The sequence below is a fragment of the Branchiostoma floridae genome, unplaced genomic scaffold, assembly GCF_000003815.2.
Source record: "Branchiostoma floridae strain S238N-H82 unplaced genomic scaffold, Bfl_VNyyK Sc7u5tJ_1574, whole genome shotgun sequence".
Taxonomy (NCBI): Eukaryota; Metazoa; Chordata; class Leptocardii; order Amphioxiformes; family Branchiostomatidae; genus Branchiostoma; species Branchiostoma floridae.
In genome coordinates this window covers 56,498-80,539 of record NW_023365769.1, presented here as the reverse complement: position 1 = coordinate 80,539, position 24,042 = coordinate 56,498, and the positions used below count along the sequence as shown (strand labels likewise).

Here is a 24,042-nt window from a genome sequence, read left to right as displayed (position 1 = left end):
TTCTGTGCAAGTTTTTTAGTACAGATTCATTTCAGCGAATTGGAAATGAAACCAAGAATGACAAACTGAGTGCTGCACCTGTTATGCAGCCATGAGTTTGAAAGTCTCCTACGCTGAAAGCTCATGAATTGCAAACCCGACAGACTGTTCCATTTATGCACAACGGGGAGTCACGCTAACTTCAAATGCCCAAGTTGACCCTGTTCTTTTCCGACTCATTTTGTTGCTTGTTATTTCGGGCTTTCCCCGGTGATGCGACATTTTCATGCTAGAAACGCTGCCTGGCATTGACGTCAGAGGAATTTTGATTGGAGGGAAACTGGCAAGAAAATGTGCGGCTCGCACCGAATGACACACAGGATGGTGTGGAATACCCCAATGGGAGGCAATTTCTCTGGCAACAAGCTGAGAATGGTTTCATTAGAGGTATGAGAGTATGGTAGGGTGGTGGGGGATGGGCAGACTGGGTCACAATCATTTGAAAGCTCTAAGTGATATATTTCCTACAAAACTGTTGCAAAACACTTGCGCACAAATAAATCTCTCAGTGCATGGGGATTGGGAGTGGAGCTCTTTTGGAGAGGAAATACAGTAGTCAGCAAAAATTGCTATCCCAGCGGTGGATGATAACAAGATGTTTGAAACCTTTCTAGTAGATTTTAATGCTAGAATTCTTTGTGATTAATTTGGTGATTTGTACCATTACAAATTATGTAGCTATTAATTACATGGTATTGTTTGGCCTTCCTATGATTGTAAAAATGCAAGGCATTAATGAGGCAAAATGATAAAGTTTAAGATGAATTGCATAGCCCTGGATATTACCAATGTGATGGTGCAATATGTTTCATGTATGATGATATTTTTTTATAAATTTGTTGCTAACCTTATTGATGAGTGGGAGACACAAAATAAGAAGAGACAGTCAGTCTGCAAGGAATGAACTTCAAACTTTCCCTGCACATTTAGTACAAATGTCGCAACCCAGCAATATTCAGCACCTCACATGGCAAGGTAAACCCCAGGAGATGCTGTTATATGCCATCAAAACCTTTAGGAAAAATGTCATGTCATCACGTATTCCGAACACTGGATGACTCCAACTGCCGCACCCTTTGAAACAAAGTCTCGGGCGTTGCTCACACGGACATGATACTGACACATTGCCTTTGCAGTATGAAGTCTCTCGCTTATAAGTTACACATTCAGACAGAATCACTTTTCTTGCATCAGAGGATTGCCGCCTACTGGAGGAATAATCAAGTCCTGGATGTTTGATGGATGATTCTGCCATTGTTACACCTGAAGCTCACTGCTATGACATCTTTCATAAAACAGTCAGTGGCTCATCTGTTATCCAATTTTAATGAATGAAGACCTTTATTGTACATGATACCCACAGGTCTCAACAAAAATATAGTTGACAAATACATGGAATATTTATAATGTCGACCAACAAAAGGATCATATTCTACTAGTATACTAAGTGAATTCAACTTCTCCTAGCTTCTTTGTGATACTGAAAATGTAGGAACAGATATGTTTTGCAATCAAAGGTCTGTCTAAATTCATAAGGAACATGAATTATTTTAAAATAAGATATGCCTCCATAGGAAGCTGGAGTTAGCCTGGTGTACTGAAGCGACACTGTACCATAAAGCTTTGCAAAAAAAGCAGTAACATTTATTTCTATGCCACTATTATCAGATGTGTTCTATCCAATGACATATGAAACTTTTAGATTTTGCTGCTGAATTAGCACACATCTTTGGACACATCTTATTCTCCTTTGGAAAAAATGAATCACAAATTTTAAGACATAATCTAACTGCTGTTACCTAATGAGTGATGAAATTTTGGAAATTAGCAGAAATCCTGGGCAGGATTTAGAGATGCTCCTGATGCTCTGAAAATCCACTGATTGTGTTCCATATGTCTGTAGTAGGAATGCTGATGACTGATAAGGGCTAAAGGAGTAGTGGGTCCAATTAATGCCTAATAAGTCCAATTAGGAGACACCTGTGTCACTCTCATCTCATAGGCCACAAAACTGTGGCAACATTTATGCCAAATGAATATGCAAATAAAATGGAGACATCAATTTCTTCTGCACGATGCATATACATCAAACAGACAATTTAAAATGCACATTGAAATGAAATATTATAGAGTTGATAGAATGATAGCCATTTAAGTGACAATTTAAGTAAACCCTTTTTCAATTTGCTGCTTATTTTTGTAACTATTTAAAAGTACTGTTTAAAAGAAGTATCACTGAACTTTTGATGCCAAAATGAATAATTCTGAACATCAGCACAAGCAATCACCATGTCTAAACGATGAACAAAAGCAAGAAATTCCAAATAAATCTAAATTCCTGTCTCTACTGCCTTATCTTTGCAAACCTGGGACTTCAGGCAAAAATATTAGCATGTTTTTCCTTAACTCAGATAAGGTGTACTTATTGGCTCCAAGCATATCTATCAAAAGGGTACAGATATACCTGCATATAATGTGTTTTGACAGAACAAATTATGGTTAACTACTTACAGAGTACACCTTACTTCCTGTGGTGCAAAGATAGAAATAAGATTGTGCCGGAAAATGTTCTTGGCAAAGCCATTTATGACTTGTAGCATCATCAAGGGAGGCTTCCGTAAAAATGTCAATGTAAATTTTTCACAGTCAACTATCAAGGTGCAATTTCCTTCACTTGTTATCTGCTGTCAGGATGCATCAAGTGTGCGGCAGCAGCTGAACGTGTTTATCTTAAAATGCTCCCAAGTCTCCTAATTTGCTGTCTTAGAGCTAAAGGTTACGCATGTGGGATGAATTGGGTGGAATATTCCTTAGCTGGCGCACAGGAAGCTTTCATCATATCAAGAGCTTACCATTGAGTGTAGGAGTACATCAATCAACTCCCCAGTTTTCTCTGGCTGCCAAGAAAGAAATGAACTTGTAGATTGGGTCCAATACTGAATCAAATTCATTGCTCATTCTGTCCATGCAAGACTATGCCTATCTTTCACAGAAGTGACGCAATAGTGCTGGAACAGTAAGCTGGGGAAAGTTTGGGTGCAAAAAGCTGTGAGAAACTCAAGACCTTTTATGAATGGTTGAATGAGTACCTCCTTCAATACAGATGCTTATACCGTAAATCGCTCCAAAATTGACCATGCTTCTGAGTCCCTGCTGCTCCAGTGAATCTTTACAACTAATGGAGTATCAAATGAAATAGAATTCTCTGCCTGGAGTTATGCTGTGGATGAATTGAACAATTAAAGTTTGGGGCTCAAAGCAGCACTTTTTCCCCTTTAATCTTTGTCAGATATTGAACATACTTTCGGAGACAAAGATACGGCCAGTGTATTAAGTTATAGCATAAGGTAGCATTAGGTGGCTAATGAAGGAAATGCAGCACCATGGAGCAGCAAACATTGTTTAATGTAGCATTAGATTGATGCTAAAGAAAAATTAGCACCATGAACAGGAACAGTGCGTATAGTATACATTAACATTAGATGACTACTGCAGGAAATGCAGCACCATGGACAGGACCAGTGTGTATGGTATGAGGTAATGTTAGTAGAAACCTGCAGGTAATGTAGCACCAAGGACAGAACCAGTATGCATAGAATAAGGCAACATTACATTGCATGAAGGAAATTCAGCACCATGGACAGGACCAGTGTGTTTGACATATTAAGGTAACATTAATAGATTGCTAATGAAGGAAAACTAGTACCATGGACATGGCCAGCATGTATGATGATATTGAACATTAGAAGATTGCTGAAGGAAATGTAGAACCATGGACAAGCTACAGAACTTGCATTTCATTGAGTGGTATTGATAGGCATTAGTGATAAGTTAAAATCATGTATGTACATCTATAGGAGACGCCGATGCCACAGTTGTGCCTGAAACACTTATTTTCTTCCTTTTCCTTCCATAAGAGCTTAAAGTTGTGCTTTCAAAAGCTGAACTGAATTTGATATGTAAGCCACTTTATGGAGAGCTGCAAACAGCACACAATATCCCGCTGTCAAGGTTACTGTGACCGGAATGTACGCCTTTTCCCTCCTGGGGTAACCTCTGGCTCAACCTGTGACCCTCGATGACAAGAAGCACGGCTGCATAGAGATTGCAACAGTGTAATTGATCTGTTGGTGCCCAACTTTGCTCCCTCGGGCTGAAGAATACATGTATCAAAGCGGGGAGGACTTTGGGGAATGATGGTATCTCCAGCTTTCCAAATGGATGGGGCAGAATTTGTTGAATGTATCAAACAATGTTGTCATACTTGGGGATTACACGCTGTTTCCGTCTTGATGCCGCTGTGACGCGTGTCACCATGCAAATGGGGCGTCTCCGCAGGTACAATTTGCCAGAGACAACAAATTGCGCGAGCTGCGGATGATATTGAGGTGGCTGCACGGATATTGTGACAGATTGAGTGCGGATGGCTGCAGATCAGTGCATGCCGCAGGGCACCATAACAGCCTGTTGGAGTTGTTTGATTTTCCCGAGTGATAGAAACAGTCATTGCAGCAGCGCGTTATGTGAAGAATACTGGCCCCAGAGCCATTCATATTTGACTGCAGCCCTGCATTAAACATGTTCATGTTCCTGCTTCAGATTTAATCTCTGACAGACCTTGGAAATCTACAGTGCCTTTTGCATGCTACTGTAGCCATTATATACCAGTCTAGAAAATATCAGTTTTGGTCTGTGGGACTCAATACATTTGCAAGCCAAAAGGAATGAGACTTAAGACATTTGAAAGGCAAAAGATATGGGACTTAAGACATTTGAGAGGCAAAAGGAATGGGACTTAAGATATTTGCAAGGCAAAAGAAACCTTTCCCACATAAATGGTACTTCAGTTGGCATGAATTCTTAAGATAAACTTGAGATATTTTCTTTTGAAATGGGCGACTTGTAGTCCAGTGGTAGACTTCAAAATGACTGAAAGAGACATAATTGTCTCACAAAATATTAAAGATCATGGATAAAACATGCAACTGTTACATATTGTAGCTTCTCACTTTGGGATGTCCGCTGGCAGAATTTAGTGTGACAGACAGATGAGTGCATAGCAAAACATTTTTGGCTTTGCATGCTTAACAGGAGTAAAAACACTTGGAAATTCTTTTAACAATTTCATAAGATGTGTTGTGATGAAAGAACTATGGACAAGATGCATTTTACAATACTGTTAACGTTAACATGTGCAGTGTGTGGAAATAATGTCAGCACCACAGAAATGTTAAAGTAATACACAAGGTTCTGTATAGAATTCCAATAAACAACTCCACTGTGTATAATCTTGATTGTGAGAGTAGTAAGGAAATTGGACCCAGCAGAGAAACTTGCTCAGTAAAAGTATCGGAAATCAAGGAACACAACAGCTTTCAGCACCAAGGGCAGGAATTTATGTAGCATTATGGGAACAGGAATGATGCAAAATGAGTTCAGATATCATCATAATGCTGCATAGTCAGTAGGGTAGGACAAAATTAGCTGATTGTGCTGATTTTAGTACCATTGAAGGCTATTCTAAGTAATCATCATGAAAATAGCATGCTAACGAGAGAGATTTTAGTAATGTGAATAGATTGCACTGGGAAGTAATTTCAAACACATGTATGCCAGTGACTTACAGTGAGTATGAAATATTAGCTAGCCATAACAAAAAATAGCTTAAAGATGTTACAAAGTAAATGTAAAGCAGGTTTAATGTAGACTGAGCCATTTTTCAGCACCAGAAAAATACATAATCTTATTGCTTGCAGTTGTTCATATTAATCATAACAGAAACAGAACTGACATTGAAAAATGGGATACAGTAGTTGCATAAAATATCAAAGGTGAGTTTATAAAGAGCATAATGAAAATTTCCACACAATTTTGAACATGTTTTGATATTGTGTCAGACAATTGGACTTATAGCGTTTTGATAGAGTTTCTTAGTATAAAGACTGTGGTATAGTAATAGTCTATATGTAACTGCAGGATCAAACTAATTTACTCAAGTTTATCTTGTTTTTTATTTTTAGTGAAAATAAGCAGTCAGAAATTCAAAATATGGCAAATTGTACAAAAATGGAATCATCGACTCCATCATACTGCATCAGCTATCAAAACACTTTTCACCGCTGCATACATTTTGTATGTTAGGATATGAAATACGATTTTGAGTCATTCCAAATTGCTTCCCACAAGAATTCACAAGTTACAGTAACAGAACATTGAGTCATGAATCACAGCGGTGGTGTGATCCAATCTTTGCCAAAACGAGCAATTTGTCTGAACGCGATGCATATCGACGACTGATGGCCGTACACCGGGCACGTCCCAAAAATCAGCCATATGATGTAATCACTCACTGACATGTACCATCCCCCACACACCATTAACTTTATTTGTTCTGCCTGCAGGCTGCTCTCCTCCTCAGTACTGACAAGAGCAGGGGTGTCCCTAGTGCATGTCTGCTAATGGCTTAGATGGGTACCTTTCAGTCTGCAGTTGGACAACTTTGAAGAGCATTTTCTTGACTTAGTTTACATGTCTTACAGTATCTATTCTGATCACGATTGTTGCGGAATACTTAAGAAATTTTATAACTGTAAATTGTGTCTCAATAAAGCCCTGTAGTGGCTACAATGACATGTTATTGATTTCATTGTGTATTGAAACAAAACATTTATTATCATTCATATTTGGCAACATTTACAATAATTTCTCATACTTGCACAATCCCCTCCATTTTCTTTTGTTTCACAATTGATTTTTTCTATTTTTGTTAGAATGCAAAATGCCAAGTCTATGTAATGGCTTAGGTGGGTACCTTTCAGTCTGCAGTTGGAGAACTTTGAAGAGCATTTTCTTGACTTAGTTTACATGTGTTACGGTATCTATTCTGATCATGATTGTGACTTAGTTTACCCGTGTTAAAGTATCTATTCTGATCATGATTGTGCACGACAGTCGTATATCTCAATGCAGAATACTGTAAATGCATTACTTTTTGGCACCGCTTCACCACGAAATTAAAACCACGGCAAACATTTTTCCATGGTTATAAGAGACTTCAGTGCATGGTGCTACCGCAAAATTAAAACCACCGCAAAAAGATCATTTTCCCGCTACAGTGAAATTAAATCTTCGCGAACTCAAATGCATTTACAGTACTTACAAAATTTTATAACTGTAAATTTTGTCTCAATTCAGTCCTGTAGCGGCTGCAAAGACATGTTATTAATGGTGTGATTTTATTGTGTATTGAAATAAACTAGCCATTCTCGGTCATGTCTATTCCACAACATTTCCAATATACAATGTGTTTCTAATACTTGCACCATTCAAAGATTCCTTTGTGCACAAATTTTCTTTTCCGTTCTACAATTGATTTTTTTAAAGCGGAAAAGAAAAATATCATTTTAATAGAAATCATCTTAATATTTGTAAGAAGAAAATCACATCCATATACCCAGTACCTGGACTGGTATATGTAATGTTACAGGTTTGGTACAGGCTACTCAGAAATCACAAATATCTGACAGATCTAGTTATACCTGCAATAATCTTTAAATGCAGAGTGTATTGAAGACAATGTTGTTTCCTTGCCACCAGGTAGAAAACCCTTGGGATATGCTGCATTGCAGTATATCAGTGATTGTGACTTATTTATTATTGTTCATTTTGGAAACATTAATAATTCTTGAACTGTAACAAATTGTCTTCCAGTATATCATGACAATCACCTGGTCCTTTTGAAAAATCAATATTTCAAGGTCTTAATATTAGTTTGTCCCAATTTTCTTCTCAGGCAACAGTTTGATGGTTTTCATCTTGGATACATAGCAACAGCAACCTGACCTGTGACCCCTAGAATCTTACATCAATAAATGCCCTTTACCATACTGTTGTGGACCTTTATGACAGTCACAGAATCTAGGCCATTTGGAACCTGGCTCCATACAGGCTTATGATTGGAAAGGGTTGAGGTTCTATTGACATCAGGGCTGTTCCTCTGCACTTAACGGTGAAATTAAACTTTGAGATAAAAGAGGACATAGGACTATGAAAAATGTGTACATGCATGGTCAATCTATGCTGGTGGAAATAAAAGCCACAAAAAAAGAATAGAATAAGAAAAATCTCAGTCTATGGTTTCAGAAATAAAGCCTTAAAGAATGTGACACAAATCGTACTTCAAAACTTTTGCAAACTCTTAAAAATCTCATTCATCATCATAAATTCCTCAGCCTACATGTGTAGAAATTACATCAGAAAGCAACACGCAAGAATCTGTACTACATTTCTGAGCCGCAAATCCACAAAATTTTTAGCAGATCAACAGGAGAATAGATTGATAAGTTACCATTAATTTTGTAAGTACTAAATTTGAGTTTGACTTTATTTGGATCTGTAATAATTTTCTGGCTCATTGTCATCCTGCATAATAACTAGTGTAGACCGTACTGTTTGTATTCTTAACAGCACGAACACCTCCATTATGTGGGAGGAGACTGTCAGAACTTGTCTACTCTGATAAATGGTGGCAGGTACTAGGCCCTGAGGGGAATCTAAACTTTTCAGTGTGGGTGGAATGGAAGAGTTTACTTTTAAATTAATTATGACTGTCCATAAAGATTTCAAACTGAGACATTGACTTTTCTCCCATCCAACTTTGTATGACACAAAGTCTATGCACCATATATCACTTGGGAGTTCAGCTTTTTAAGGCATATTGTACTCCAGAGGAGAGTGTTCCGGTTCTGCTAGTAATATTTCTCTGAATCTCAAAATGTAATTGTATCGGATACTTGATATTGAACTTGGACAAGGGAGCAGTAACTGTTGCATTACACAAAATTAACCCCCTAAAGAGTACTCTCCATATAAATTACAGTCAGGTATTAATATCATAATGCGAACAACTATTGGACAAACTTCAACTGGGGCACTCTTTAGAAATAACGTTACACAGTACTTGGTTGAGCTTTAAAAATTAATTTCCAATGTGTTTCTGGATACTGATTTGAAAACTTATAGCCTTTAACTTTAAGTTAGTAACTTTAAATGCCTTTGAGATATTTCTAGTAAAATCAACAGAAAATTCATCAGAAAATACAATGGTCAGAAAATATAATGGTCAGAAAATACATCCTTTTGTCAATGACAGAAGAATTCTTTTGTTGATCTCAATGGGAGTATTTAAAAGAAAAATCAAAATCATTTAATTAGGCACATGGACTTCCCTATTGTAACTCAGCAGCTAGCTATAGCATTTTATTATCTAGCATATTATTTACTTTAAAAGTTATGTGTTCAAAGTATGACTCATTTGAGCTCATTTCAAAAATTCAACTGCCCCGCAGCCAGATTCTCATATTCACAACAATAAACTTTTACCAAGCCCATTCCATTTCCCCTCGTCATCTCATACACAGTGTATGAGAGAGCAGATCATTTGCTATATTGAAGAAGAAAATACAAAATGAATTCAACCATTATCCAGGTGGATTTTGAAATTTGATACTTCACTTCAAAATGAATCATGTTTAGTGCAAATACATGACCAATTGCACGTCTCAGCCATCAGAAAGTGCTGTTGTCATCAATGCCAATACGTTATGCTGAAGTCTGATCACACCATGTCTGCATAGTGAAACTCTACAAGATGATGTAATAAGCGATAGATGTCATGGCACAAATCTAGCAAAGAAGCAATATCATGGACTTGTGTGCATGCATTGATTTTACAATAATGTAAACGGGGAAAATGAAATCAATAAATTTCAAGGTTTATATTTCACAGAATTAGCAATGCTAAACTCTGGAAACATGTAGTGTTGAAGGTTATGCTTTATCTAGTGAAACACTTGTCACCTGTCAAGCCTGAACAACTTAGGAGACCTTTAAATTGTTTTATCGATCCTGCACGCTTTCACTATTCATTCATGTGAAGTCCAATTTTGATATAATGGAGTTATGATAATCATATTCTGTCCTGGTTTTAGCTGTCAATTTCATGGAAAACGATTGCCCCATAAGAATTTAGCAAGGCGGCCTTTTAAAGGTGACAGAGGGTGCTTGAATTTGCAGTGATGCACAATATAATTATTATAAAAGCTGTTTTGCTTCAGAACCTCTGCTCTTTGTTCTCTTTATCACCTCAGGATGTGAACAAAATTGTTTGTAGCATAGCAACTATGTGCTGATTATTTTGTGAACTAACGCTAGTTCACCTTAATCTGTGGGGTAACCTAGATTCGTTGTTTTAAAAAAATGGGTATTTAGAGATTTTCAGTCAACAACGTGGGTTTCAAAAATTAACATTTTCAAGATATTGCAATGTGAAACTACATCCCAACGACTTAACAATCTCTTTTAGAAATATTTTCCTTTTCTACATCTTTCTTCACAGAGGAGTAAACAAAGTTGTTCCCCTCAGCATTTAATTGTGAACTGCACATTGTTTTAACAATCTAGCATAATTGCATTTTATTTCAGAGAAAGACATTTTCCACCTGAAATATTTTCTGACTCCCCTCTTTCTCAAAATACAGGTGCGTGCACCCCCCACACCCCTGCCTGCCCCTGAATCGGCAAATTGTCACGTCGCGGCATGATTAGACTGCCGGGTCAGCAGCAGCCGTAACCCTGATCCCATTTAATATGTCCGCAATCCTCCGGGACTCAAGGCTCTATTAGATTTAACGCACGCTTCGCCGGGCCCGATCCATCCTGGGTAATTGGCGGCTTTTGTGCGACAAAGCTGGGAAGATAAACACACCGCTGTGCAGAATGGAGACGAACCATCTTTATTGCGGAGATTGTCTGCTGATACTCATGTCCAATATCAAGTTGAGTGGATAGATAGGGAGAATAATGATGATGGACATGAGAGTCAAGTGGAAGTCAGTGTATTGACTGTAAACTACAAGGTTTGGGGCAATTAGAGCATTGAAATGCTGCTGTAAAGATCATAGTTTGAAGTGACTGTTCCAAGGAAGAAACAACTGAAAATGACAGTTTTATCCAAAGCTAATGCTGCAACTTTAGAAAGGATTTCCGTACTGTTGTACTCGCTTTGGTATAATAGCTCTGCAACATATGGCACACACAGCGTTAGCAAGCAGAGCTCACTGGCTTTAGGACGCATTTCTCAGAACAGGCTGCACTTATCGGATTGAAATGCGCGCTTCCTGTAGAGCCCTTCTCGGAAAGACAAAGTATGGAGCAAGATGGAGTCTAACAAGTTTACTTCCTTTTCTCTAAAGAAAGACCCAGTAACTACATTGTACAGTGAAAATAATCTTATATTCCCCATATATCTCAAAGGTTGTTCTGCTGTCCTTTCTACTACTAGTAACAGCCCAATTACAAACAACTGAAATACACAAAACTGCAAAATTCTGGATCCTCAAAAAATGTTAAAAACTGTTCTGATTTGTAACTTACAATGTTTCATATTTTTTGTGACAGATGCGAGGACTTATAAGTTGCTCTCCCTGCATTTCAGATGGCCACAAGTTTTCTGTCAATAATTCAATTCATGATTAATTTACAATTGAATGTATTGACACTATCCTTCCCTTATGTACCATATCATTGCATTAATCAATGAGTCATAATGAATATTCATAATGGATTAATCTTAGGTTGCAGTATTCTCCTCATATCTAACTCTCTGACTGGTCTTATTTGTTAAACAATATCAACATTTACAGGTATCATATATATCACATAAGCAAGAGAAGAGTATTCTCCAAACAAAGGTTTCGGTCGGGGGGATAGTACATTGTAGTGGCCAGGATTTCTTAATGCTACAAAATGTAGCTCCTTTCACCTCTACTACAAATGCGAGGGAGGCACCTGTAAGAAATCCCAGCCACTACATGTGTTACTCGTATCCCCCAAACCTATTAGTCTAAGAGTAAGATAACAGGTGTACCTGAAACCTTTACTCCAGGTTCTCAACTACATACAATTGAACAAATTTAACTACTTATCTAGAAATGCACATATGTCTGCAAGGCAGGTATTAAAAAGACCTGCATGGACCACACCTGCTTTTGAAAAAGGAAAGAACTCTAAGACTACAGTATTTGCTTCTGTGGAGTGCAAACCTCAGCCTCCTATAGGCACATTAGTGAAAGTACTACTGTTCCCTAAACATTGACTCATTTTGTCAGCTGATTAAACAAAGAGGTCACCCTATACAAATAAACTTATTGACTCTTACAGCATAAATGATAATTGAAGCTGTTCATAATACAGTACTTGCTTGCGATTCACATCCGTTGTTATTTCCACAACAAATCTTGTCTTCAATCTCAATCTGAATATTTGTGTTATATCTGTACATACATACAAAGGAGAAATGAGTTGAGTAGCAGAAAACAATTAATTTTTTTGCATGATTAATTTATGATTATGTAGATAAATCAAGAGTTTTCTCTTGTTGTATTATCAGAACATAATCCTAAGCAGTACACTTTCCATTTTCTTGACTCTAGTATGAGCAATGCAGTATCTCCTGGGAGTATATGCTGTTTGAGGCTTTTAGTTATTAGACGTTTATAAAACATTGAAAGCAGACCATCAACATTGTCAGTAATTTCAGAAAAAAAAATGTTGATATCATTATATAGCTTCAATGCCACAAACCTAATAAACCAATTTTGTCTGGTCACAGCCACAGAAAGCTGCCTGCGAGGCTCCTATTATTCAATACTTTTACACAGGTCAGCTTTTACGAGGAACAATGTCTTAGGGGAGCGCAGTTTTGCCCTCTTCTCTTCAATTATTGATACCTCTCCCTGGCTCAGGCTGCCAGGCTTCCAATGAAATATACATGGGTGGCCATGATTACATAGCTTAGTCTAGAGCAGCGCAAAATGACTTGAGCCATTTCCAAATTGTCAACATTAAACAAGCTGATACCTGTGGCATGGAAAATCTTTAACCCAGATTTCAGTTTCTGAACAAATTTGACCAATCTTTGAGCAACATTGTGCACACAAACACAAAAGGTAACAGGTTTTAAAGTATCCATTTCAAATCTTGTATCAAAAAGGCTGTAACAGGTGCAGCGAGAATAATGTGATCCTTCAAGCTATAGAGTCAAGAAGCAGGTGACACAATACAGCACTGTAAAGGGAAACCCTTTCCTGCCAAACAGGCATTTATAACATAATGTGATTGAGATATTTGATTACCGCTACTACATAAGCAAAATCCTTCTTACCTGTGTAGCGTCAAAAGCGTCACAACTCCTCTGCTGGGAATAAAGTCGAGAAGATCAACTCTTTTGAATTCTCTGGTACTAAGATTCTACAACTGAAATGCAACACAACATCCATGTACCGGGGACTCAAAGCTTCCAATCAAAAAGCGTTGCTCCGTAAAAAGGTGCAGCGCACTGCCTCTGGATTGTACCACTATATCTCGTTCAAAGGGGGTGCCCCATGCACCTGTTGCCATTCTCATCATGCGCAAAGAATAGCAGTGGTGATTTTGCTTCAATTCATAAAGTAAATATTGATTTGTTTGAACTGCATTGTATCATTACAATGTTTGTTGTTAGGAAAGCAAAGAAAGGCAGTTATAGATCCATTGAAACAGCTGCCTGGGATCATGCCAAAATGTTCTTTTCTTCTGTAAAATACAGTAATTTTCTCTGGCTCAGGAAATACATGATATTGTGGAAAACTTTGGTGACAACAGAAGAAAGGGTGGACCTAACAAATCTGTGCCTTTAAAACTGTACATTTGTGTAAAATTTGTAAAAGAGTAAATTTAGAAGATACCACCCCCAAACCATACCAGCAATGCAGTGACCCATACACCTGTCTTGGTTGGCTGAGCTACCCTAACACTGCGTACCTGTAGCTCCGCCCACCTGACAAACAACGGCACAGGTCCATTTGGTACCAATGGTTGCAGGTTAGTTGCCTCAGTAGACAACAAAGGGGCAGGACATGGTTTTTCTATCTTTTGATCTGAAACTGCATTCTTAAAATTTTTAAAATTTCATGCCACATCTTTTATTTCATTTCTTAATTGAATTTCATCATATTTTCGTTAGCATATACGTGAACTAGAGTTACACGGAAGAACTTCAGACCATGGAATTAATAAAATCTGGACTTGGAATTTTCGTCAATTTGGAAACCTACAACAGTTTGCAATACATTTGATTATCATACACTCAAGACTGGAATTGAAAAAAAATTCTGCTCAAGAAAATGGCATGCTGATGTTTATGTTGTCGCCAAAAACAATCTATGTTGAAATCATTTTATATTTCATTTACAAACATGCATGTTTTTAGCTGCATCAGATCAAAATGAATGTCAAAATGATACTGGAAGGTTCAATGTAATGCATCATTTTTTTTCACATTGAATATAAGTGAAACAAACACTAACTGAAGAAGAAAGGAAATGGATACTCACGTTGAATATGTCTTTCCAGTTTCTGTTCTTCATGAGAAATCTGCAGCCTCCTTCACTAGATGGTGTGATGACTCAAAAGCACCCTAATATAGGCTGCCCTGGGCAAAGATTAGGACCCCATCTACATGTAGGTGTGAAGGATGGCTGTTAATATTTCATGGCCACAGCGGGGTGATGATGAGATTTAAGCTACTGATTCATGTGATTCTACAGTCAGATTTGCCTGCCAAGACATTAAACAGCATCTGATTATATCAGTACAATCTGTTTGTGCTTCTTGATCACATTCTATACCCTAATTTCAATGGATCTAGATTTTTAATGAGTCTCCATTTTAGCTAATATAGAATAGATTTAAAGCTTGGATAAACTGTTTGTATTTACTAGTACATAATGAGAAAGTGTGGGATAAGAAAAGTAAATAACATAGACCTGTTTTCTAGTGTAATGGATTATGATTTGAGAGATTATAGAGTGAAACACCAAACACTTTTAAATCTTTATCACAATCTCCTTAGAATCATTGATCCCCAAAAAGACAATATTCTTATGTTTGAATGAAAATATTTCCCTTTATTTGCCAAGGTTATAGAATTTGTGTTTTGCAATGTGTTTTCTGTAGAAAATGAATCTTTTTTCCGATCTCAGCTGATTTTCCAGGGTGCTGAAGTGCCATCATGTGGAACTATTAGGTACTGCACCCGTTCTTTTCAGCTTCGTGCACACGTTCAAATATTGCAGGGTTTATCAGTCATTTATACCTAGGTCGAAAAAATATTTACTTTAGTATCAAAGGTTGGATAACTGTGTGAATACTTCCTCCTGGCACAGCAACAGTTGTCGCAGCTGTAAGTTTGATGATGCATTTGATCCAGACCTATTCCGATTACATTTCTTAGGACAAGATAGAAGATTAATGATAGATGATGACAGCTAGATAGATAGAAGATGATAGTTCTTAGCCTTCAAAACTTCACAGTAAAGCTATGTTTAACAACATAAACGTGTTACACAAGTCAGTAATATGTTACCTTTAAGCTTTTTAGTCGTTGTTCGGAGACTTTCGTCCATCCATTTACTCTTGCTTACCAGTCTTTTTTCCCTGTTTCTTTTGTCATTACAGGGCTTCTAATGGCAACAATGGCGAAAACAATGGCGGCCGTCCTGCCACACTTGCTCCTGCTAACCTTTGCCCCCATGGTAAGCCTGGCCTGTCCACACGGGTGCCAGTGCTACAGCGACGTGCCCTCGGTCCACTGTTACTACCTGGGGATCACGGCTGTACCATCGGGCTTCCCTCCCAACACCACACTCCTCGCCATCCGCCACTGTAACATCACCGCCCTGCGCAGGGGCGACTTCAGCGGCATGCCTCTATTGGCGACTTTGTACCTCGACTGGAACAACATATCCACTATTGAGCCGGGCACTTTCGACGGGTTATTCCACCTGCAATCTTTAAGCTTTGGTGGAAACCGTGTCGCTAAGCTCGCCCCAGATCTATTTAAGGACAACAAGCTGACAGATTTTGACGGGTCTGACAACCGTATCGAGGCTATCCCGTCTGGTGTGTTCACCAATCACTCCAGCCTAACAAGTCTGATTCTGAACGGAAACCGCATCAGTATGCTCGGTGATGCTGCCTTCGCAGGACTGCCGCAACTTGTGGAGATCCAGATTAACGACAATCTCATCTCTCGTCTCCCTGCTCACGCTTTAAAGGGTGCTTCCAAGCTCTGGTCCCTCTCCATGGCACGAAATGCTATATCGGAAATAGAACTAGGTGCTCTATCGGACTCTACATCAATGCAAATACTTGATCTAAGTGGCAACTTGCTGATGACTCTAGAAGGAACTTTGAAGGGTCTCTCAAATTTGAATTCTTTGTGGGTTTCCGGTAATCGTATATCTGAAATAACCAACAGCACTCTGACCAGTCTGACTTCTCTCCGTGACTGTTGGCTGGACAACAACAGGATCAGGAAAATAGAAAGCGGTGCTTTCAAGGGGATGGGGAACCTGAACAATTTCTACCTCGGCAACAACGACCTCGAAGAGATGCCTCTGAACGAACTCGTAGGTGTTCTTAAACTTGACCTAGCGAATAACAGGCTACAGAGTCCACCCTTGAACATGACCGCCGCGCCAAACCTTGCAATATTGATGCTTTCTGGTAACCCCATGAAAATCTTGGCGCCCTCACAGTTTGCGAGCCTCAAAAGCATCTATGAACTTGATCTTGACAACGTGACGGCAGTGAGAGAGCACACGATGGATCCCCGCGCCTTGTGCGACGTTCCAACTTTATGGTCTGTGTCTATGAAAAACAACAACATCACATCGTTCCCTGCAAATCTTCTGACGTGTTCAAAAAGTATCTCCTATCTAAGTCTGGCCGGCAACAGGATGGTAAAGTTCGAAAGGGACGACTTTTACTTAATGGAAATAGCTCATCTGGATCTTGCTGACAACAGAATCACTAACATTTCTACATTGTCAGAAGCACTGGGGTCGGTCGGATTCTTATATTCTTTGACCTTGACTGGTAATCCCATGGTCTTCCTTCCCGAAAAACTATGTCCAGTTGGCACCTTAGCTCTCGACAACATGAAGCTTCGCGCAGTTGACAAGGATGCGTTTGAATGGATGGGCAAACTTCAGTCTATCAACATGGCAAAGAACAGGCTCCGATTCCTTCCCGGGAAGCTTTTCGCAAACATTAGTGTTGAGAAAGTCAACCTGGAGGGCAATCCATGGTACTGTGACTGTCAGATGTACGAGTTTGCACTGTGGATGAAAACCAACAACATGTCGGAAAAGTTTGACGTAGTCTGTGACGGACCTGAGGCGCTTAATGGAACCTGCTTGTCGGACATCCCCCTTAAAAACCTGACATGTGACTGTGTTCACTATCAGGCACCAACTATCAACACCACAGGGAGCGACACTCCTGTTGTGGCTGGCCATGACGCAAGGCTTGTGTGTAACGTCACAGGTTGTCCCGAAGCAGCTGTCATCTGGACCACTCCGCTAGGCGACGCTTTCTCAGAGGATTCAGACGATCCTCGGTTCTCCGTTTTGTCTGACGGTGGACTGGAGATTCAGGAAACAAAGATAACAGATGCGGGCATGTACATATGTACAGCGATTAACTACCTTGGAAGCAGTCAGACAAGTGTTGGTCTCAAGGTTAAAGAATCTATATTTTCAAATTAGAATTCCATCGTTGCTGTTTCATTCCAAGCAAGGTATTTGTTAGTTGCGAAGTGTTTGAAAATTCATATGTTCAACCAAATAGTACAGAATATGAAATATGTTTAATAGTTAATTTTAAACAGTCTAAAGCTTTCAAAGCTGTTTGAATTAACTTATGCCGAAGTTTACTTATTACCTAATTTCATCTAAATTAATGCATTTAAATGTAATACCTGAAGGTTTATCTTCATAAGAACATATAGACAACACTGTATAATCAACATACTTATTCTATTATTCCTCACTCTGTTTTGATGAATGTGCTATCTTTTTATGCAAATCAACAAGATATTGGTTTGGTTTAAACCTTTTTTTCCTCTAGTTATTTTTTACTATTTTTCTTCTCTCTCTCTATCTCTTGAATTTCATCCAATAAAGGTTCAAACTATTTCCTGTTACGTAATTTGCATGAGTCAACTTCACACAAATTCTTGGTCTTGCTTCGGTCCAAATGAGGGCAAACCTTAAATCCTGAAGACTTTTCTAAATCTTCTATTGGAACCTGGAAGATTGTAAAATTTTGGTAGTAGCCGATTTGTTGGTTTGGGACGATGAAAGCACCCATGGAAATTGGGGTGTCGGTTCGCTCCGCAATGACGACTTTGTACAGATGTGTGGGGACAGCTACTTCATTCTCTCCTATTACCTGAAAGAAGGAAATGCAGATAAAGAAAATATCAGGAAAAAGAAAATTTAAAGAAAACGCAAGTGTCAACGGCAAAGGAATGAAAAGGTAGGATATGCTTGATGGAATAGTTGCTGGTACCTACAGACTATAGTGAAACTCAAATCTCCTAAGTATGACAGATTATGACACTACGTTGCAGAATACTAAAGTATCCATTTCTCACCGGGTATTTGACCACTTTTTGTTGGCCTTCCTGAGTGGGAAGGTACAGTGGGCCAGTCAGCACGTAAACATCCTCAAACCTGCTGGTCAGGTCCCTACAGTACATCTCAAGCCTGTTCCAGAACCCCGAGTTGTTGTCAATGTCATGCGGAACGATGTTGGAAAAGAGAAAAGTGTCGTCCATTGCTTCCTGTATTGGGAATGATAGGTGGTCTGGATGAAAAAAAAATGTACGACTTATGTGAGCTGCAGTGAAACCATCTGCAACATATTTACTTATTAGACAGTTTTTTTTTTACATTTATTATATATTCTCTTAACTATCAAACATGACAACTATGGCTGCCAACCAGTTGAACAGAGCAAGACATTTTGTGGGCGGAGAACATGTCGAAATCAAATGCAGATGTTCTAAACAAATGGTCTAATGCTACAAAATCAACCTTCATTCATTATTGCCTACTGTAAATTTCACAAGACTATTCTGAATTTCGTACTGCACCTGACTAAACTTGTTGTCTCCAGCTGGTGCCATGTGGCCCCTGGACCAGCCACTTCTCCGGTAATCTCTGTCATATGCTGTGAACATCGGGTCAACGCTGGGGTCTGGTTTGAATTTTGAGTGTTTCCGATCGGCTGGACCTATCAAACATACAAGTATGTGAATGATTAAAAAAATCTATCATAGGATCTTAGGAGATTTGATTGATTCATACCTGACCAAACTAGTCTTCTTTTCAATAATTCATTTTAGGAAACTTGACACAAAAACCCTGTCCCATATTCATGACCTTTCAATGCACTTGCTCCTGACTAGTCATCAACCAAGGTCGGTTGCAAGCAGGACTACCTCTATGAAATGCTTCTCCTGTTCTGTCCACCGACGAAAAGTTGTAGGGGCAAAAATGTCAGCACATCCGTCCAAAAAATCTAAATTTGAGATGAAAATATATCGATTCTAGACCAGCCCTGCTTTTCTCTTTATATCACATCCAAGAATCACTTCGATGTTTTCAAAAGATCATGGTCGGTTGACGTAGACTTCAGCCTCACAAACTATCCTTACTACCTTGTTCCAGACTACCTTGTTCATGACTATCTCTCAATCATAGTCTAGAGGAGATCGGTAGGTCATGACCGGCTAAGCAAGAGGGGCCTTTCATGATGAACATATCACTGCTACAATGTATTACTGTTAGGAGGAATCATGTACTACAATCACAGCACATCAAGCTCACCCTGCAAGTGCTTGCTTTTGATGTGTTCAGCCACCCACAGTGGAGTTCGTTTGGCAGAATCGTAAGCTAGAACATGATTGTGGAGGTAATGTACGGCTGGGCCTCTCTCTGGGACGCCATACTTTAGAATCTCTGCTCCTCTCTTGACCAATGGGTCAACTGGATTATAAAGGTAACAATTATAGATTGTGAGAAGAACCATGCATTGAAGGGAGGACATTTCTGTAAAAGTGATGTTTTTGACATTTGCCCAAAAATTGGCTCATAAGGATGTGCACAAATTTGAAATATGTTTATCTTAAGAGCTTGTTCATTCCACTGCATGAAAAAGCAGATTTCCACGAGTTCCCAACATTGTGCACGATGGTGGAACCTGACGTGTTCTCACCGTGGGCACGGGTTTCCACGGACTGCCTGTTCCCGCGTGCCCCTACAATGAAAACCTGTGCGCACGATAGGGCACGCGAAGAGTCCACGCGCCCCACTGTTGTACACTTCCCGTGTTTCACAATTATCGTTAACAATGGAGAGCTGAGAAGTGTCTGATAATAGATAGAACTTTATTGCTCGACATTTGTACATGGTACAAAGTATGGCAATGACTGTTACACAAAGTACAAAATAGGTGTAGAGAATAAGACTTGATATCCTAATTAACGTAACAAGAAGGGCTGACACATTAGTCTTTGATATAGTGTTACAATCGAGTTGGGCTATACATGAGATTCATTACTCTTTCTAATAGCAAAGCAGTCTTTGATATATTTGCCTATCCTTGCATTATGGGAGTCGTGGCATCCAAAGATATATACAAATCTGTCTGTAGCATCGAGTCTCTTGAAATCTGCTGTACTGTATTCGAGAAATGTAAATAGCTCATTACGTAAAATAGCGTATCTAGAGCATTCCATTAAAAAGTGAAATTCATCTTCAATATGCTTTGGACAGAAAGGACAGAACCTTTGGTCAGGGGCTACATTGTAATATCTACCTGTTTCAATATTCAATTTATGGCTGCTGATTCTTAACTGAGTAATCGCTTTTCGAATTTCAAAATTATTTATATCATAAAGGTATGTTTCTTGATAATTCAGTTTGGTGAATTGTCAATTAAAAATCCCTTAAACCCTTGCCACATTTCGGTCTGTACTTGCGGGAAAGTCAATAATGAAACCGACGCCAACAGTACGCGAAATAAGATTTGCAACGCATTGCAATCCCCCTATAGTGACCAAAATCGTGCCGTATATACGAAACTCAACCAACTACGTTACCTAGATATACAGATTGCATGTAAGAGTTACACTATAGAAGCAAAAAAATTAGATTTCAACGGAGTGTGCCCAATGTCTTTTACTTCATATGAAATGTTTTCTATGCGACATTAAATGTATATGTGTATTGAGTTAGTTGTCATCTACGTAAAAGCTCAAAGCTAAGAAGAGCTGTTTTTCTTTCTACGTATTAATTCGTGGAATATGTACAAGATTAACATAGAGGTCGCATATAATCACAGAAAGAACTTGTTTTATTTGTTTTGGGCTAACAAAAACAGTGATTGATAGTTTGCAGTAATTTGTCAGTCAAGCGGGAACGCGGGACAAAGACTACTGATCTCAAATGTATGTGATTCGTGTATTCGAAGAAACAGCATAAGTAGAACGGACAAAGCTTTAACAAATGATCAATGGCAATGTATATGTTCCCCAGCCAACTTGGAAGGAGGCTTTAAACTCGACGCCTATCAATACATAGATTGGAAGTGTTGTTCTTTGGTCGGTCGGCGCGGCTTTGTTTATAATAACGCCGCATTATTCCGGCGCCATGTTGGATTTGCATTATATTGACTCCTTGTTTGTCGTAAAAATCGATTCAAATTATTACAAAGCTAATAATGTTATGGAGAACTTCAATCTTCGCATATTTCACTTTTACAAACAGTGTAGTTTTTGTTTGATATCGATAGGGAGATTGTCTGCCTGGCTTGAGTTTTGTCGAATATTGAGCCGATCGCGAATACGTGTGCTAGTAACATTTCTCAGATATTTCATAGCAATTGTACAGAAGCTCTAAGTTGCATGAGCTAATCAAATTTCTGTTACTAATGGGAAATACGGTCCGTTAGAGGTAAATAAGCAAGTTAAAAAGCACGAAAGTTAACTACTGGACTGCCACAAGCTCCCCTCCCCCAATACACATCTCAGTGTTTTGTCTAAGCTTGAAAACACGGTATTCCGACGCGCGTGTCCTACAGCCTCCATCGCGATTCTCAACGTTGACTAAGGTTTGCCGGGTGAGGAAATTTGCTTTGGAAGGAGTTTGCCGTATATCACAAATAGTATATACAACGACTTATTGTGTCTGTATTCAAAATACCCATACGATGTAGCCAATCGCATTTCACACACGAGATGGGTGTTTGGGAATGAGGACCAATCAGCACACGTGTCTCCATTTTCAAAACTCACAGTTGTCATTTCAGATCTTGACTCATTTCATTCAGAGTGGTTTCACGCTGCTCCGACCCCGATAGCTAAGTATTTGATCGCACGACTGACAGCGCGGTGAACTTTATGAAAGCTTGCCAATGATTCTACGTCAAGACTGGACACTATCTCGCCATGGAATTGAATTTTACTGCCGACGCCGTGGGACCAAATTCTGCTTTATGATAGAGCAACATCTGGCCTCCCGACCACCGAGGGTCGGGTTGGCCCTTTGTCGGTGCGATGTTTCTCGCCGCCCGGGCCGGGTCGGCTGACGCACCCTGTTAGCTCTTCGGCGTAGCTGCCGATTAGGTGATTTGGAGCTCCTTCGTCTCCTTGGAGGCCCTACACGTCTCACGATGGATTGGATACCACCGTTACGAACTTGCATGTTCACGCTTAGAAAATCTGCTGCGGCTGTGTAAATGTATAGGCTCTGGACTAGCAACTTTTTGTGTAAAAGGCCAGCTGGAGGTGTACGGATGAGAGCAGGAATGCTGAAATCCAGAGACCTACGGGAGTTTTATGTCATCAACCAGCACAGTAGAGTGAACTCAAAATGTTGAGACTGCGAATAAAACCCCAAAGTACTGGTGTCGGACCGACAAACCTATGGGAGCCAAAGGATCGACAGCCAGTACATATGGCGGAACGCATCAGGAGCAGTCAACTCTCAAATAATACTTAAAACTGCAAAAACAACGAAAGTTAATTCACATCTAGAAAGAATAAAACAAACACACTATAATTTATATACAGGGGAAGGGGCCGGGGAAGCTGGGAGGGTAATTTTTGGGCTGGGAAGGGCCGGGGCAGTGAAAATGACGATGCTATCAATAACAAAGGGTAATTGTGGCGCAGTCGAGGCCCGGGGAGATAATTAGGTGATAATTAACTGCTAATTTATGCATCCGTCATTCTCACACAAAAGCAAACGTCGCTAGTTTCCACACGTACGCACATGTGTACTAAGATTGCACGGTTCGCGCACACAGATTTCCTCATAGAGGGCACGTTATGCACACGCGAGTGGTCCGTTTACTCGGATTTGCACAGGTGCCCCATGTAGGGGCACGTCACGTTCGCACAGTGGGCACCCGTTGAAACCCGTGGAAACTCTGGATTTACTTGCATGTGTACACGGATTTGCACAGCGGAAATCTGCGTTTTCGAGCAGTGTTCCACTGAGAGAAGTGTGTGTTTGAACTTTAGATAAATTGTTCCAAAGGAAAAGAATCATCACGATATTTTGCTTGATATACAAGAGTGGCAGTGCAGCAGGTACTCGTGCCAAATTTGTATTCAGATTACATGTACATGTAGACACAATTTTATGATGATAGCAAATCAGAAAGACAAAGTCATATGGAACTAATATCTTTGCAAAGAAAACCATTATCAAATGGACCATTGCCATGAAACAAGCAGACTGAGTACCTTCTTCTTGCATGAACAGCAAATAAGCACACGCCACAGCCAAGGCAACGAGCAGTCCACAGACGAACCCTCGGGCGAACGGTCTTTGTTGTTCCGCCATCTGATTGTGGAAAATCTTTTTAGTACCCCTGTCACATTTCGCAACAATCAACAGGATGACGAGTCTGCGGCAATCGGCCAAGCCTCGCTTATGATGGTTACTTTATTGCACAACAATTGCACAAGGTACATAGTATGGCTTATATGTGACAGGGACGGTTTTCTGGTGAAAAATATGCGCAACTCATGTCGATCTTAAATATGAC

General features: G+C 39.4%; 3 protein-coding genes across 8 annotated transcripts in view; 1 reads left to right on the top strand and 2 right to left on the bottom strand.

Annotated features, from left to right (window-relative positions):
• Positions 1-24,042, bottom strand: part of LOC118408336 (putative sodium-coupled neutral amino acid transporter 11) — a 64,080-nt gene that overhangs the window by 32,360 nt on the left and 7,678 nt on the right. The window contains exons 1-2 of one of the 6 annotated variants that reach the window (XM_035809026.1): positions 14,472-14,572; positions 13,262-13,291 (exon numbers count right to left, since the gene is read on the bottom strand). The exons of 1 other annotated variant lie outside the window; for it this stretch is intronic. The gene's annotated coding sequence lies outside the window, so the exon portion shown is untranslated. Of the gene's footprint in view, positions 1-78; positions 367-13,261; positions 13,834-14,471; positions 14,573-24,042 lie in introns of those variants that run through there. 4 more of the 6 variants (XM_035809024.1, XM_035809029.1, XM_035809028.1 and 1 more) reach the window with 4 other exon arrangements.
• Positions 15,276-17,736, top strand: LOC118408335 (insulin-like growth factor-binding protein complex acid labile subunit). Its single transcript, XM_035809022.1, has 2 exons — positions 15,276-15,319; positions 15,595-17,736. Exon 2 carries the CDS (start codon positions 15,603-15,605, stop codon positions 17,685-17,687), a length of 2,085 nt encoding a protein of 694 aa, XP_035664915.1. The 5' UTR covers positions 15,276-15,319; positions 15,595-15,602; the 3' UTR covers positions 17,688-17,736.
• On the bottom strand, positions 17,743-23,864 carry LOC118408338 (nuclease EXOG, mitochondrial-like). Its single transcript, XM_035809031.1, has 5 exons — positions 23,738-23,864; positions 19,815-19,973; positions 19,079-19,218; positions 18,578-18,766; positions 17,743-18,372 (listed from the first exon to the last, which is right to left on the bottom strand). Exons 1-5 carry the CDS (start codon positions 23,835-23,837, stop codon positions 18,112-18,114), a joined length of 849 nt encoding a protein of 282 aa, XP_035664924.1. The 5' UTR covers positions 23,838-23,864; the 3' UTR covers positions 17,743-18,111.